This window comes from Lepisosteus oculatus, chromosome 11 (genome assembly GCF_040954835.1).
Source record: "Lepisosteus oculatus isolate fLepOcu1 chromosome 11, fLepOcu1.hap2, whole genome shotgun sequence".
In the NCBI taxonomy this organism is placed as follows: domain Eukaryota; kingdom Metazoa; phylum Chordata; class Actinopteri; order Semionotiformes; family Lepisosteidae; genus Lepisosteus; species Lepisosteus oculatus.
In genome coordinates this window covers 41,031,590-41,047,292 of record NC_090706.1, presented here as the reverse complement: position 1 = coordinate 41,047,292, position 15,703 = coordinate 41,031,590, and the positions used below count along the sequence as shown (strand labels likewise).

The 15,703-nt window shown below is 45.7% G+C and overlaps 1 protein-coding gene across 11 annotated transcripts in view; it reads left to right on the top strand.

The window, feature by feature from the left end:
• The window catches only part of ankhd1 (ankyrin repeat and KH domain containing 1), a 66,194-nt gene that overhangs the window by 12,489 nt on the left and 38,002 nt on the right, over positions 1-15,703 (top strand). For 9 of the 11 annotated variants that reach the window (XM_069195352.1, XM_069195347.1, XM_069195346.1 and 6 more), the window contains 2 exons: positions 6,337-6,490; positions 14,512-14,668. In XM_069195352.1, coding sequence (XP_069051453.1) covers positions 6,337-6,490; positions 14,512-14,668 — 311 coding nt within the window. The remainder of the gene's footprint in view (positions 1-6,336; positions 6,491-14,511; positions 14,669-15,703) is intronic. The other 2 variants (XM_069195349.1, XM_069195348.1) reach the window with 1 other exon arrangement.

Sequence of the window (15,703 nt, the reverse complement as noted above, 5' to 3'; positions counted from 1 at the left end):
GAGTTATTAAAATACACCAGGTTAATTATTGTTCAGCAGTCTGCTGAGCAAAAAGTTTGTCACATTAAAAAGATCCATCCTGCCGTTACTGCAGGGATTGGGGAAAAAGGTTTGAGCTCCATTTGTAGTCATTTAGTTTTGGCCTTTTTGTTCAGTGATCTCTTCATGAGCAAGGTTTATACAACTTTTACAGATAAAAGCTTTACATATACCAGTGATTCTGAAATATCTGTCCTCCAAATGCCTTGCTTCAATAGAGCTTTTATGTTGGGGTTTCAAACTTTAGTTGTAATTAATCTGCTTTCACTGTTGAAATGATTAACTCAAGCATGTTTACTTATTTAAGAAATTTCAAGGTGTATCCTTAGCTTGTCGGGACACTGATTGATAGCACCTTTGTGACAATCTCTTCAATGGAGATTAGATTGTTTATATAAAAGACCAAATTTCATTTCAAGCTCTGGTATTGTCAGTGGTCGGGTTTTCTACCAAGCAGGAAATATGGACCTCGTCATGCTTTTGAAGAATGAGGTCAACTGCCCAAAAGGTGTGTTAGGGAAAGCAAGGCTGCCAGTCTAGTACAGGAGTCTCCAACATCATGTTGGAATTTTGTTAATATTTAAAAATGAAAACGCATCTGATCAGTTAAATGGGTGGCTTAAGTTAAGTAATTTAGAGATTTGGAAGAACATTCAGAAGGCCCTTCAGTCCTTAAGAACCAATTGCTTTAAACGAGTACAGTGCTAGATCCAGTGACATCTATGTGCTGCTAATATCTAAAATAAAAAGCAATTTAAAGTGAAATAAAAGTATCTTGATTGGGGCTCTGTACATTTAGGCAGCACAATACTGGTCATTATTAAACCTAGCAAGCGCATTATGGTACCACGCTGAGTGCTTGAGTAATGTAGAGTGACTTCACCGAACTGCGTCTGCCTTGCAGTTCTGTCTGTTTCCCAAGAGCGGAGAGCACGCGGGTTAGATGCCCGTCCTCTCTGGGCACGTGTTTTTGCTGGAGCTGGCCAGACGGAGAGGCATGGCCTCGTTCCAGTGTCTGTAAGCGCTCCTGTGCCGAAAACCGGTAACAGGAGGTGGCTCCAGCACAGGACCAGAAGAGCACAGATCCGGTGTGGGAGTAGTGGGCTTTTTATGAGAACAACCGTGTACCGGTGCCATTCAGACACGGAAGAAGACATTTTAAAATAGCCTTCTCATCTGTAAAAGATTCACTCCTTCACATGAAATGCATTTAAAATAACAAGGCTGAAGGCACAGTATACGGGACTTTGGAGTTTCGGGGAAGCAATTCTAAAACAAAATTGCACTCCAGGAAGCTGAGCACTTTATTTTACCTTACCTATAGCTGATATACTTGAGTATATTTGAACACTAACCTACATGAACAGCTTAAAACAACTGAATTAAATTCTCTCTCGCCTACATGTAACATTAGCAGCTCAGTGAAAGTGACAGATGTGAATTACTGCTATTTTTTGGCATGTTTGTGTATGGTTAAATATAGTCCTAGATTCAGACACATTGAGTAGTTGTTTACAAAACGTTCAATATGTGAGTTTTTTAAATAAAATATTAAATGCAAAGTGTTGACAGTTACTACCTGCTATTAAGGTGGTTACTGTCAGATAAGAGCCACAATAGTTCTGGAAAGAACTGCTAATACTATATGAGTGTATGGCAACATTGCCCTTTACAGCATTATCGAATGAAATTATAATTTCGAGACTTTTTCAGTGAATCCAAGCCAACTGCTTTTAAGTATTCACTTGCCACACCTATCTTGCAAGTGTGTTTTTAATGAGCTGCGCTTGTATGACTTAAACTGTCGTGTCTGATAAACTGATCTGGACAGAGAACTGATTTGTTGAGTCTCTTGTCATCGGCCCTGAATCACTGAAACATTACCCTGGGTTTAGTGAGCCCTGACCAAGTTTAAAGAAAGATGTCTAGCTGGTGCAGTAATTCTGTCATTGACTGCTCTGCCCATATAGCTGTCAGCATTGACTTCAGGAATCCTGCTTTCCCTCAGGATCCGACTGGAGTTCGTGAAGTGTGTTCCAGACCCTGGCCAGTGCACTATTCCACTCGGCCATGAAAAAGGTTTGGTTTCTTCAGGTATTTCATGTGTTGAAACGTGTCCTATAGCATGCATTTAATGGACTCATCTTTGTTTTTTTTAAGTAACATCGTTTAGTACAGATTTGTAAGTGTTTTGAAGGCACCTCATGTCCCCTGAAACTGATGTTACAATACCCCATTTTAAAATGAAGTGCCAGTTGTAAGTCTTGATTTCTGATTTCTGTCTTAGTATTTTGTGTGAGGGCATACTTGGGCAGTGATATTTTTTCTGTTCACACCTTTACAGACCCATCAGTGGTCAGTTCAGCTGACATTTCCTTTGGGGGGCTGAGCAGGAACCTGCTTTGACAGGGCGGTTTCGCCGCGGGTGGGCCGGCAGTCAGATTGTTGTTGACGGCGCGTGACCCGAGTGTTGTCCTCCCGTCGGCACTGGTGAAATGAGAGGCCAGGGCAGAGCTCCTGGAGGAAGAGCAGTGAGGGAGTGTTGCCATTTGCTGGCTTTCAGTGCTCCGGTGGGACCCTTGTAGTTAAAAGGGGAATCTGGAGGCGTCGTGTCTGGGCTGGGGAATCTGTGAAGCCGACGTCTTGTTAACAGACAGCAAAGAGAATGGGAGGAGAGTCTGTATGTGTATCTAATCAAAGCATGGAACGCAGAGGCATTATTCTGGGGGTTCACCTCAACGCTATGGTTAGCCAGGAAATGCCACTTGCCTTGACACACTGCTGCTGTTTTTGTGTTCATTTGCAAAGACTTCTTGCGCTATGGAAATCCTGGCAGAACATCCTGTTTCTGGTGGATGTGTTCCATGATATAAATATGCTCCCTGTCCGACGCTATCGCGGCAACTAGTGCTTCATAGGATGGTGGAGGCTGCAGGCCTGCGATTCACACTGGAGGCAGCAGCTTGTGGACGCGGGCAGTGGCTTACTGGCCAGCCCTGAGGGGGGTAGTGTGTGTGTGTGCGCGCATGGATGCTTTCTGCCTCCTCAGCAGCCAGATCAACAGGCTTATGGATACAGCAGCTGCAATGGTGGCAGCCGTTCATGTCCAGCATGATTTCTCATGTTCTGCTTTTCTTGGTCCTTGAAAAATTTTTCTGCTGAGGCTTTCTCAGAGATATTATAAAATGGCTTTCAAGATTGTCGTTTCTAAAGTAGATGTTAGAAGTGCATTTATGTACACAGGATGTATTCTAGTGTATAATTATAAAATAGTTGAATTACATAGTTCTAGTTCTTTAAATACCTGTATATTATACTTTAGAATTGTATTGTGGCCACAACATGCATGAGCAATTTTTAACTCTTAATTACTGTATCTGGAGTGAAAAAAGTAGTGGTGATATGAGAGAGTTTTTCCTCTAGGGCGGTCTGAAATCTTTGGTGTTTAAAAATTGCTTTGCAAACTCTCATTTTACATTGAAATAGCAGTTACTGCATGACCAACCTTGGAGGTAATGTGGTGGCATTTCATTGTTTCCTGTTGTGTTCTGTTTGGCACCTCTCAGGCGCTTTGTACAAATTCACCTGAGCCTCTCAGGAGCTTCCGTGGGTAAATACTGAGGGGGAAGCGGTTATCAATGCCTAAGTAAATGCTTTGTGTTTAAGTTATGCAGTCCTTTGGCTTTGTTTGTATTCCTTCAGTGTGTGTACAGACAGGAAACAGACTGAAACGCAGTCAGACCTGCTCTTGGTCCCTGCTTCTCGAACTGAATGAGCTGGCTGCTTACAGGCCGCTTTCTCCTGACAGGCACGCGGGTTTAAGATGCAGACCCTAGATGCGCCGGTCTGGTTTGATTGTGGATTATGTATTGGTTGTCCTGTGCCTCTGTGTTTGTTTACGCCAAGAAGATGGAGGTGCTGGTATCTAGTCCAGCCTGTTTTAACCTCTGTAATAAAATATCAATGTGAGGCTTTCCGGAGAGTGGCAGCAGGTGTTCGGCGGTCAAGGTCAGGCAGGGAACCCGCTGATCGGCTCCCAGTAATGTCATAACTTACGGCTTACAGTAATTCCGCTGGCTCAGGTGCATCAGCGCTGCCCGGCTGCCCTGCTCTTCGATGGCGATCACATCCCCTCTGTTACTGTTTAGCTGCTGGGATTATTTTGCATGGCTGTGCAGAGAGGAATATTCTTTTCAGTCTGCTTTGTCCTTCCTGTACAGTAGGAATCAAGCAGGAATGAGTTATTAAGCTGGTCAGGGAGTAAGGACTGAGGCCTTTATTAGGATATAGTATATACTTTAATCGCTTCCAGGACATACCTGTCTAAAGTAAATTTGTTTTGCATTTTTCAGTTTGCTGATCTGGCCATCTAGACTGCTGCTTTTAAAATACATGGGAAAGTAGAATGCTGAACTGCCCTTTCAGAGATCACAACAAGCTGGTGTTAATTTGACTGAATGGGCTGCTGCTGGTTGAGGTTTTACTAATCTGAAGTGCTTTGTGTGGGGTGAGGACATGACCCAGTTAAGGTTTACCCTAAACTGCACCACACATCCACCCCTCCACCCCCAGAGCTGTGTACAGTTTGGCTTAACTCTCCCATCTGAAAAGGTGCTAAATCAGAGCAGAAATACTGCTTTAAAAAGCTTAAGCTTACGTTTGTGTCTGGCTTTGGATTCTTCTGGGAGTTTACTAGTCTGAGCTTTTCTGTGCTGTTGATCTATTCATATCGAAGAACCTGTAGGTCTACTTAGTAAGGCACTGATTTGTTCTTAGTTCTTTGTTTAACCAGGAGGTTTTGGTAGTCTGTAGTTCAAGCACTGACGAAGCCTGTCAGGATCTTTCTTCTACACTTTTTTTTGAGTGACAAGGGCCAAGTCATTAATGAAACAATTCAAAATGACTCAGTTTTTTTTAAAAACTGTCACCTTGCATTACATTTCATAATTAATTTTGACTGCATCGGTGTCGAAACTCCAGTTGTATTTTTCTTGAAAAGAGAACAGTAATGAGGATAGCCAATAATTACAACAGTCGGCCTAAAATTAGTATTGCTTGCAGCTGGCTTTCGTTGTCCATTGTCCGCCAGCTTAGTGTGGCTAAACACCAGGCATGTTTCTGGGCATGACGCTGGTCTGCCAGGAGAGGTATTGCAGATGTAGAGGTCTCCTCTCTCCCCTGTTTTGCAGTATGAATTCTTGGTCAGGGTGGCTGTAATGCCAGTTGTAGTCCTCAATGCCTTTGAGCTTATGACCCAGTCAGAAGCCTTTCGGTTCCCTGCTGTGGACACACTCCGTGATGACCTTGATGTCCTGATCCGTCCCCATCTGTGTATCTGGAAGACACTGCCAGCACTGGGCGAATCACTTGGCTTTAATTTGAACTTCCATAGCTGAGGAGACGTGTCCCTGCGGTTTGTTTCCACCATAGCACTCATATCCTTGTGCAGGGTCTGGAGGATGGCAGGGAGGTGTAGTAGGTATCGGTGTCTAACAAGGAAGCTCGGCTCAGTAACTGCACCACGCCACTGTCCTGTACCCACCTCTCTGCTCTAGATGTAGGCACCACTGGTGCTGAAGTCCCAGTTGGCAGTATAATCAGATACAGAAATGCAGAGGTGGTGATGTCACAATTTCAAACTTCTTGCGGTCTGTGGGCTTCCCGTCATCGAGATGGGAGCGTGGGGCTAATATTCCGGTTTGGAAAATCATCTCGGAAACAGAAATGCGTTGAGGCGGTTCACTTGATCTACACGGGGTGGAGAATAAAGGTGGGAACTTCTCGTCTCGGTGAGATACCCTCTGAGGGTCTGATCGGTCGTCGAAGTCCCTCCTGCTCCTGTGAAGTTTGCTGTCGTTCGGGTTGCGCCACCCTCTCCGCTCCTTCGCCGGCGGTCCTCCGTCATGGTCGCACCCCACTCCTCCTCGTCTCGCGGCTGTCTCTGTACATTCGAGCCCCTCTAGATCCCCGGCCTCATGTCCGAGACATCCTCGTCTTTGAGTGCGGGTCCTCCACTGCCCGCACTTGTCTAAACTCACTCTGTCCCAAAACGCCACAATGTTGGCTTATGTGAATAAGTAAAAGACGGTGTTTGTTGCCGTCTGTAAATGTAAAATGTGGCCATAAGAATTTTGACTGGGTAGAATGTATTTTCCTTAAGTATGTTTTTGTCGCCAGTAGTCGCCCTTGGCTATTGAGACTGTAATTCCTCGAGGCAGCCAGTGAGCTGAGGTGTTGGTGACCATCATGGCAAAACGTGCAGGGAAACTCAAGCCTCTCGTTTGAATTGTCTTCCAGGTGGAGTCTTTCATTTTGGACCAGGAGGATCTGGACAACCCCATGCTTAAAACGGCGTCTGAGCTGCTCCTGTCGAGTGCAGCGGACGGGGCAGACTTGCGGACGGTGGACCCAGAAACACAGGCCAGACTGGAGGCACTGCTGGAGGCCGCAGGTACGTCTGGAGGTCCGGCGCACACGGAGCCCAGCCCGGCCGTGTGCTTTCAGACACGGCTCAATGGGAGTGAGTTCTGAATTGGGTGTGCTAAGATCATCTTGACCTTAAAATGTTATGGGTTTCCCTTTGTGTGGAGGTGGAAGGGTTTACGGTTGTGGCCTTGTTACATGAAGAGCTTTGTGCAGCAGTTCTCCAGCTGCGCATGTGGTGGTGGTTCCTGTGTTGGGTTGTGCATGAGCCCTCTCTGGAATGGTCACCTGTGCCACTGTGTGTGCAGTGCTGAACACATGAATGCTGAATGAAGTGCCTCTGCATCACTGAATTTAATACAGATCACAAAGCTGGCCCTTTTCTGGTTCCTGGCAATACCCCTCTTATTGAAGTCTCCTGGTGACCTTTATCTAATGCCACCAGTGACTTTCTTAATAAAACTGACTTGAAATCTCTTGTGAACATTTTTCATTTTGTCCTGGGTTGAATCAGCCCCGATCCGTTGACGCAGAGGATATGAGCTGCCAGTTTTGTGTCTTTGGACATGTGCTCCACGTTCTGTTGCCGCTTAATTCGCCAACCGGTGTAAAAGCTCAAGAACGTTTTGATTTGATGTTAAGTAGTGCAGTTGTCCATAAAATTCAAAGCTGTAACTGCTGACATGAATTGATAGACGAAAATGTTTCAGTTAAAATCTGAACACTGAGTAATGGCTTTAAGTGATCAACTGGTTCACAACAAAACATTTCACCCAAAAGGCAAAAATCCTAGTGAAAGGATAACGTTTAATTAAACTGTTCAGGAGGAATGTCTTCTCATCAGAGGGAATCCCATCTTTTGATGTCTTGAACCAATGAGGCCAGCTTTGTGATCACTTGCACCAGCTCCTCAGCTTTTGTCAGGAGTCTGTTGGCCTGTCACTCCGAATTTGAGTCAAAAGCGCTTATTTCTACACAGGTGTTTTAATTAAATACTGGATATTCCATGCACTTAAGAATACATGGTACAGTGAATAATAAGTCTAACCTTGGAGACAGACTTTTTAAGCACTACAGTGCATTACCTTACACTTTACTGTTCAGTGATTAAACACCGAACGCACATTAATAAAAATGATCCAGTCACTTGGGTTCTTCCCTGACTTGACCGCACTGGGGGTTACCCAGGGTTCAGAGTGAAATGCACAGAGGCCGCCACTCACAGGAGACCGGAGTGTGAATCGGAGCCCTACTGGAGGCCATCACACTGCCTGCTCTACACGCGTCGAACGGGTTTTCCAGAACTCGAATCTTACTCCAGGACCTGTGGAAAGCTTCTACGGAAAACTAAGGGAATTTGTATTTGGAGTATAATGTAACCTGGGAAGGCACGTGGTTTCAGTGTTCTGTGTCTGGTGTAAAAGGACGATTTTACCAGAAGGGATCCTCTTAGTCCTTCTTGATTGCATGCAGCAGAACCTACATGACCACTTACAAATCAGGATGCCTCAAAGGTTATGGGAAATTGAATCAGGGTTACTGAAGCTATTTAAGAAGGATGTCTAACAAAGCTGGACGCTTTCTATATTTGATTCATAAGAGCTGGAGCGGCATGTTCCTCTAAAAACCTGATCAACCAAAACATCTTCTGGTTGGGGAACAAAAACTTGCATCCGGATCTTGGAATTCATCACCCAAAGGGGATTGTTTTTCCTGTGTGAGAAGACCGATGTCAAAACATTACCAGGCTAAACATCTACTTATCTGGAAATCATTGGATATAAAGATGATGTAACTAGGTGGAGCTGCCAGAGTGGCCCCTTTTCTCCAGCTTGTGGTGCGTTTCTGCAGAGACGAGTTTTTTTTTTTTGTTTGCATCACTCCAGTAACTTCAAGAGACTGAAGTGTAGAAATTCACTTCATTATTATCTAAGAACTACAATAGTTATTGAAGTTAGCGCCGTGAAAGTGTTGATTTCTGACCTTTTTCCCCGTTCTTATCGGAGTGCCTCACTGGCCTTTATAAAGCCTGACCTCAGATGGATACCTGTGTCCTTCGTACTTTTCCTTCTCACCACACAGGTGGCATTTGCATTACTCATTGCCCTGGGGCTCTTGGTCTCCGGTTACAGACAGCGGCGCGTAAGGCAGGGTTCTGGATCGGGTGTCCTGTCCCGTTTCTTCGCTCGTCTCCCTCTCTGTTGGCAGTGACCTCACTGCTGCCTGAAACTTTATAAGTGCCTTAAAGAAAAGGCCTGCAAGTTTGTTGGACTTGTTGGGCATGAGATGAATCAAGTAGACAACTGCCAAATACATGTCTACTCTGGGGTTTAAAGGTGATGTTCATACAGAGCCTTTTGGTTCAGTTTTTTTGTCTACTGAAATAAGATAAATCGAACCATTGGCAGTTGCTAAATACAGCTGCATAAAAGTTGTCATGACCCCTTGGTGGGGACCTGGGCAGTTGGGCCGCCATTGGGCGATTGGCTCAGTAACGGAAGAGATCTTTGCTTTGATTGGAGCAGATGTCATCTGGTGAAAAGATCACATTTTTGCCCCTCTTCCTGCCATCTGCACCGCTGCTCAAGTGGTTTTCCCTGCAGTGACTGAATGTCAGTAAGAGGACGTCCGTGTCGTTTGTTGTGTTCTCCATCTTCTGACCAGCTGTGACCTGTCATTGTTACTAGGCCACTTCCACTGAGTGTAGGGCTCCCTCTTACCACGCTGACACGTTTGCTTGTTAGGATAAATGCATGTGCCTTTAATATAGGCTCAGGTGCAGCTGGGGATTGGGATTTGTACCATAACAGGCTCCAGGTGGAGTCTGTGGTACCAGTGCAGTGAGTAATTCCCTTGTGACCAGTGTCACAGTCACAGTAGCTCAAGGTGATGGAGTCTCAGGTGGCTGTAAAATGTGCTTAAATGATTCATCTTAATGCACAAAGACAAAGCACTGTCTTTCAACAGTAAAGGCACTCTCTTTAAGTAAAATTCTAGGTGCCTGGGCTCCACATTAGCTGGCTGCCTCCTGGGGGGCCCTGGTCACAGTCGAGAGTTGTGCTGTGAGTCACCCGGGTGGAGTGGGCTTCAGGTGGGTAGAGCAGTGGCCAGTGTAAGGTCCTGCCTTGATCACTGGGGTGTCTAGAGAAAACCCCCCTCGCTCTCCCTATCCTGGTGCAAAGCCCATAGCGCTGAATGCGGAGAGCAGTTGCTAGTTCAAGACTTGGAGAGCAATCAACAGAAATTCTTGTCCACAAACCCCTTGCAGCAAAGGGAAGCTCTGTTTAGTGAAATAGGGTCTTCTCTTAAGGGTAGACATTCACTTGTACATAGGTTATCACACCTTTTCCTTTTTAATGTTGAGCAGTACATGTTCTATTTAGTTCATAGCCCCCTACTTATTTTTACTTAGGGGGGGCTTCAAATGATTATGAAAAGGTGAATAAAGAGCAATTGTATGTGCAGGAGTTGCAACTCCAACATCGTAGTAGGAGTATGATTTTCAGTTGTAACTGCTGGAGATCGAAAGTTTTCTAATGAATCCTTGATATGTACTACGGTAAGTCAGTCATAGTTCTCATTTAACTTTCCATCTTGGCTGTAGGTTTTGGAATGATTCATTTAAAATGTTCCATAAATGAAAAAATGTTTATTCGGATTTGCTTCACTGCTCAGCAATAGCTTGTATCTGAATCTAGAAAGTTAATGTCCATTCTAGGTAGTGTCGATAAAAACCATGACCAGATCGGAGATCTTGAATTGCACAGCGAGTGTGTCGCAGCACAGCTCAGGAGGCCCGCTGATGTATACCTCCCGCAAGGCAGGTGAGGGAGTGAAGTGGCACGGGTGTGCATCCTTGGGGTTTGTGGGTTGAAGGCAAGCCTGTGTGGCAGTGCCCAAAACCTCTTGAGAACAACACATGTGGCTGCAAGATGGTGGAAACGGTGTCCGAGCCTTGAAGGGCAGTGCTGAATTGGTCAGCTTTCTTGTGCATGGTGTCAGGGTGGCGAGGACAGGGCGCCGCAGTGGGCAGTGATCCTGCCGGGCTCGGACTGCAGCGGCCCCACCGCCCGGCCTCCCTTGAGCTCGCCGCTAGGGGCGTCGTGAGGCCTGCGCTGCTGTCGGGAGAGATTACAGCCCTGTGCAAGAACAATTGATTCACACACAGCAGCAGCTCTCATAATGACTCAGCACTAGCTTTTCTGTGCTGCAGGACGCTGGCTGCTCTTCTTTCCTCTCCAAAGTATACTGACAAAGCGCCAGAGATAATGGTTTTCCCTGTCTGCCTCAGCTCTTAAACCCCGCTAGTGTTTCATGAACAGAGGTGTAGGGATAAGCTGCTCACTGAGTGTCCTAGTTGAAAAGAAGCTGAAGGATTATGGAAAAACTCGCACCTTAATGAGATGCTGAGTCAGTACTGAAGTAACACTGTAGCCTGCTTGTAGCATCAAAACTATCCTACAAGACTAAGATGCTAAGGCAGACCTTTTTATTTTCAGGATTATGGCACTTTAAAATGTTGCAAGACAAGGCCTGAAATGCACACAAAGCAGATGCAGTAATGTCATTGACAGATGGGGGATGAGTGCTCAGATGAGCTGTAGCAAAGCTGTGTTCTACACCTCTCCTCACCTGTCCTTTTGAAAGCCTTATGTCATCGGTTATGAACCCCTAAAAAAACTTTCTAGCTGTCCGTAGAGCATACAAGGAAAAATGGCAGATGATAAAAGCTTTGTTTATCTAATGTCCTCAGACAGTCGAAGACCCCGACAGATAGGGGTTTACTTGGCGAGAGGGAGAGGGGAGCTGTCCAAGCTGTGTAGCTCTACCCGCTGCGATGTGCAGCAGGTAAAGGGTGTCGGGGCGCAGCGGAAAGCATTTCCGGGCCAGGCTCCAGGGAGCTCGGCGCTGGCAGCAGCGGTGCCCTGGCAGCCGGCCCGTCGGGGTGGCGTGGCCAGCACGAGGCTCTGCCCTGGGCCGGCCCTCCTGACCGCGCGCAGGAGGCTGTAGGAGTGCCGTTCTGATGGGGAGAGCTTGCACAGACAGCCACTACGTACCTGCTGAAAGACCAGCTTCTGTAGGTCAGCAGAACAAGCAGTCTGTGTACACACACACAACGGGTTTTTAAACATTTCTCTTTGGTTTGCTTTTTTTTATAATAAACGAGCATGAAGTAGTACATATTTCTCTTCTCTGTCCTATCAACAATGCATTTTTTCAGTTCAGTGCAGGAATAAAGGCAGCTCAGCTGGCGGGTGTCTTTTTTTTTGTTCTCTGGATGGACTTGTTTTTGTACTGTACGTTGTATCTGAAAGGCAGAATCCATATGGTGTTGCAGTTTCGATGTTATTCCTTTTCAAAAACCTTCAAGCCATTTGCATTTAACCTTTCGGCAGGTGTGGCAGATGAACTTATGCAAAACCACCTCTGGATGTGGTTTGGATCAGGTCCTGGTAACATGAACCAAACTCGGTTAAACAGTTAAACCTGTCAATCTGATTGACGGTGCCACAGCCTCAGATAGGTGGGGTTGGCACTGACTGTGTGGAGGTGTCCACTTTAAGGGTCAGGGGATTTAAGGTAGTGTTTAAACTGTTTTCATCAAGAGGAGTGGGTTTGTGCTTCAATATCAGATTATCTTTCTTTAGTGCTGCTAAATGAGGCAAGATGACAGCAGTACTGGTTTTGTCTTCATTGCAAACTATCTGCACCCATTGCTTGACAGGAGAGGCTCCAACACAGCTCTAAATTAGATAGAGGTTAGAAAAGGGATGGATCAATCTAGATCTCGTGCTGCACTCGTCTTCCCACACCCTCATCTGCCATGGTTGGAGTCACTGGTTTCAGGGTAAAGGCCCTGAGATTAAGGCTTTTTGATAAAGAACACTGTGAAGAAATAAAAAAATGATACGGCGAAGGAAGGGATTCTTGGAATAACTTCAAGTTTTATCCATAGTATTTGTTTCCTCATGAAAACTCTTCAGTGTGGGTAACGACTGCATCGGCTCTTCTCAGTCAGAACTGTGTGACAGGTTACAGCTAGAGTACGCGCTTGGATTGATCTCGTCACCTTGGCGTTTGCCCACGCCGAATCAGTGTGTGTGTGTATCAGTTGTAAAATCCAAGCATGTATTAAGTTTCTTAATTCCCACTCCATCGTGGGAATGGGAGGGTTGTGCGAAGTTGTCAGTGGGAGCTTTGAGGACGCATGCAACACAGCGGCGCTGTCTCCTCGGGGTGCAGTCGTGCAGGATGAAGCCCACTGGCGCTGCGTCGCCTCGCTGCCACCTGACCCCCTTTCCTGTTTCTCTACCTTTCGCCAGCTGCAGGTTACTGGAACAGGTGGAACATGAAGAATGATGTTAAAATGCTTTTTTAGATCTATTTAGCTGAGGACTTCTGAAGCACTTAGATGCCCTTTAGGGTGTCTGCATTTAAGACAATAGTGTTGCCATTGACCCCTTCAGCGCCTCGCCCTTCACCTTGTTCTTATTCAGGGGTGTGAAAAATGTGGCGCTGCTTAAGTAACCCATTCATGTTCCGAGCTCAGATGTGTTTCTGAAGGCTTGGAAACTCAAAGAGCGCTCAGCATTTTATTGCTGCATTTCTTCATTACGCAGAAGACGCGTTACTAGAGAATAGGTGAAAATTTAGACTGAAGACTTGCTGTCCCTTTACCAGCACTCGGGGGTCCGGAATAGCAGTTTTATCGGGATCTCTCTGTGTTTGATCACTGGCGCTTCTGGAACATTCCCAGTGGATCGGACCCCCGCAGTGGCTTTCCTTTCCCCTCGGGCTGAGCCGCTGCTGTTGGGGGTGGATCAGCGCACATGTGGTTCGACAGTCGGGCCAAGCGCTGCTCTTCGTTCTCTGGTGCGGGAGAAGACGGGCCGTGCGGATACTCTTCAGTTTCCAGCCACTGTTGGACTAAAGCAGTGTGGCAGATCTGAGACTCCCCAGTGGGCTCTGCCTCAGCAGAATCCTGATGGCGCTTCGCCAGTTGTGCTGTCACTTAGTGACTGGAGGCTGCGGTGCTTTAGTAGTGAACCTGGGAATTGATTGTGATCTTGCAGCAGGATACTTATAGCGACTCATTGAGATGAGTCGCAGAGGAACAATCTACCTGTCTTTTTTTTTTCCCTCTCTTGGTCTCATTTTCTTCTAAACCTAATTTAAAAATTCTAATCCTTCTTGCTGTGGATTTCCAACCTCAACTCTCGATTCAGAGAAATGGTTTACACAACATGAGAACCGGGACTTCACGCCTTTAGATGTTAAAATTGTCATCTTTTGCCAAGAAGGATGTCATGTGAAAAAGTTATTGTAATTGCAAGTGAATGTTTCTTTTAAGTCTCCTCTGTGAAACAGATTGATCTAATAGATAAGTAATAGTTATAATCTAAAGATTCATGGTGATCAAACCCATAGAATGCTTAAAGATGTTTAGTATGGTAATTGTTTTGACATCTGTCGAAGCTGTGTACGATATACTGCTTCTCCATTCTTGTGTGCTTCTTAGGGTACACAAAGTAGTTTGTGGCCGACTATAAACGCTGTCCCAAGCGCACACGGAACACCATGAAAATTCAGGGTTGGATCCGTTTCTGGAGATCTGCCTTTCGTCATGTCAAATTTTTTTTTTACACAATATGGTCTATTTTTTCACCAGTCTGTAATCCTTGGAAGTGGGTTCAGGTGGGTAGCTGCGTCAGCAGGCGTAGACTGCACAGGAACAAGTAAAGGTTTATTCCAGGCTGAAAAGAGCAGGAAGCAAACAATGTTTCATTTGACACTCAAAGAAGGCTCCACAGCCGAAACGTTTCCTTTCTTCTCTTTTCGGAATAGAATAAGCCTGCCATTGGGAGGGTCTGCAATCTGTACCACTCCCATTGTTTCAGGAATATTGCTCTTATGTCCGGGGAGGGGGCAGGGTGATGATGTGAAGACTAACTGTGCATGGTTTGTGCGCTAACCCAGTTGGGTCTTTTTGTGTTTTTGCCTTTCCATGTGTGATGCTCGTACTAACCTGATTGCTGAACGTAACAAAAGGGATTGGTAAATTGTCGACTGCCGATGGTAAAGCCTTCGCAGATCCCGAGGTGCTGCGCCGACTGACCTCCTCTGTGAGCTGTGCGCTGGACGAGGCTGCGGCCGCCCTCACCCGCATGCGAGCCGAGAACACGCTCAACGCCGGCCAAGCGGACAAGTATGTATTTCTTTCATCTTTTTTTTTAACCGTTTTTCTAAACTTAAAAAAACTGTAGGACCTTTTTAATCACAGGCTGCCTTCTCCATCTTGCACCTTGATACACGGTGTCTTGGCGGACGTGTGATAAACTGTGAGTGCCAAATGTGACCCCCTTGTGTTACACCACTCTGTTGCTTTAAGAAATCTCCATCTTTGCTGGGTTTGAATTCGCTGAAGCAAAAAGTCCTGATTAAACACTCTTGATCTCAGTTACCACATGAAGACCCCAATGTTTAAACTATTATAGAAGTAGATGTTCACTTTATTGGCCATATGCAATTTCTTGTCTTAGGAATTTCTTTTTTCGCAGACCCCAACTTGCTCTCCATGAGACACAGACAGGGAGAGAAGCTTGGGGTCAGAGTTCAGGGTCAGCCATTGTACAGCGCCCCTGGAGCAGTCGGGGTTAAGGGCCTTGCTCAGGGGTTTAACAGAGTAGGATTCCTCTCCCGGCCGTGGGATACGAACTGGCAACCTTCCAGCCACAGGCACAGCTCCTTAGCAACAGAGCCACCTCTTGGACATTGCCCTCTTAGGAGAGACATGAGAAGAACTAGTTATTGCCATCACTTTAGGCTGGAATTGCATTTGAAGTTTTACAGTGTAGATCTGTTACTGTATTGCTTGGTTTGCTGATAATGGCACTGAGCAGTGGTACTGTTTGTCTACATTAAATGTTAGCCGTGGTGTCTCATGGTCTTTAGAATTATAATCTAGCAGCGATATTTACCAAAGCTTCACAATGACTTTTACCCTGTGAATAGTGCTGTGGACAGACTGTATAAAAGTGTCTAGATTTTAATGTTTTAAGTTAAAAGCATATTCTCACTTTAATAATAATAATTGCTTACACTTATAGCGCTTTTCTGGACACTCCACTCAAAGTGCTTTACAGGTAATGGGGATCCCCTCCATCAACACCAATTTAGTCTCCAGAATACTGGGAGGTTGAGGATGGGATCTTCATGTAAAGAAAAATAAACCGTTATCCTG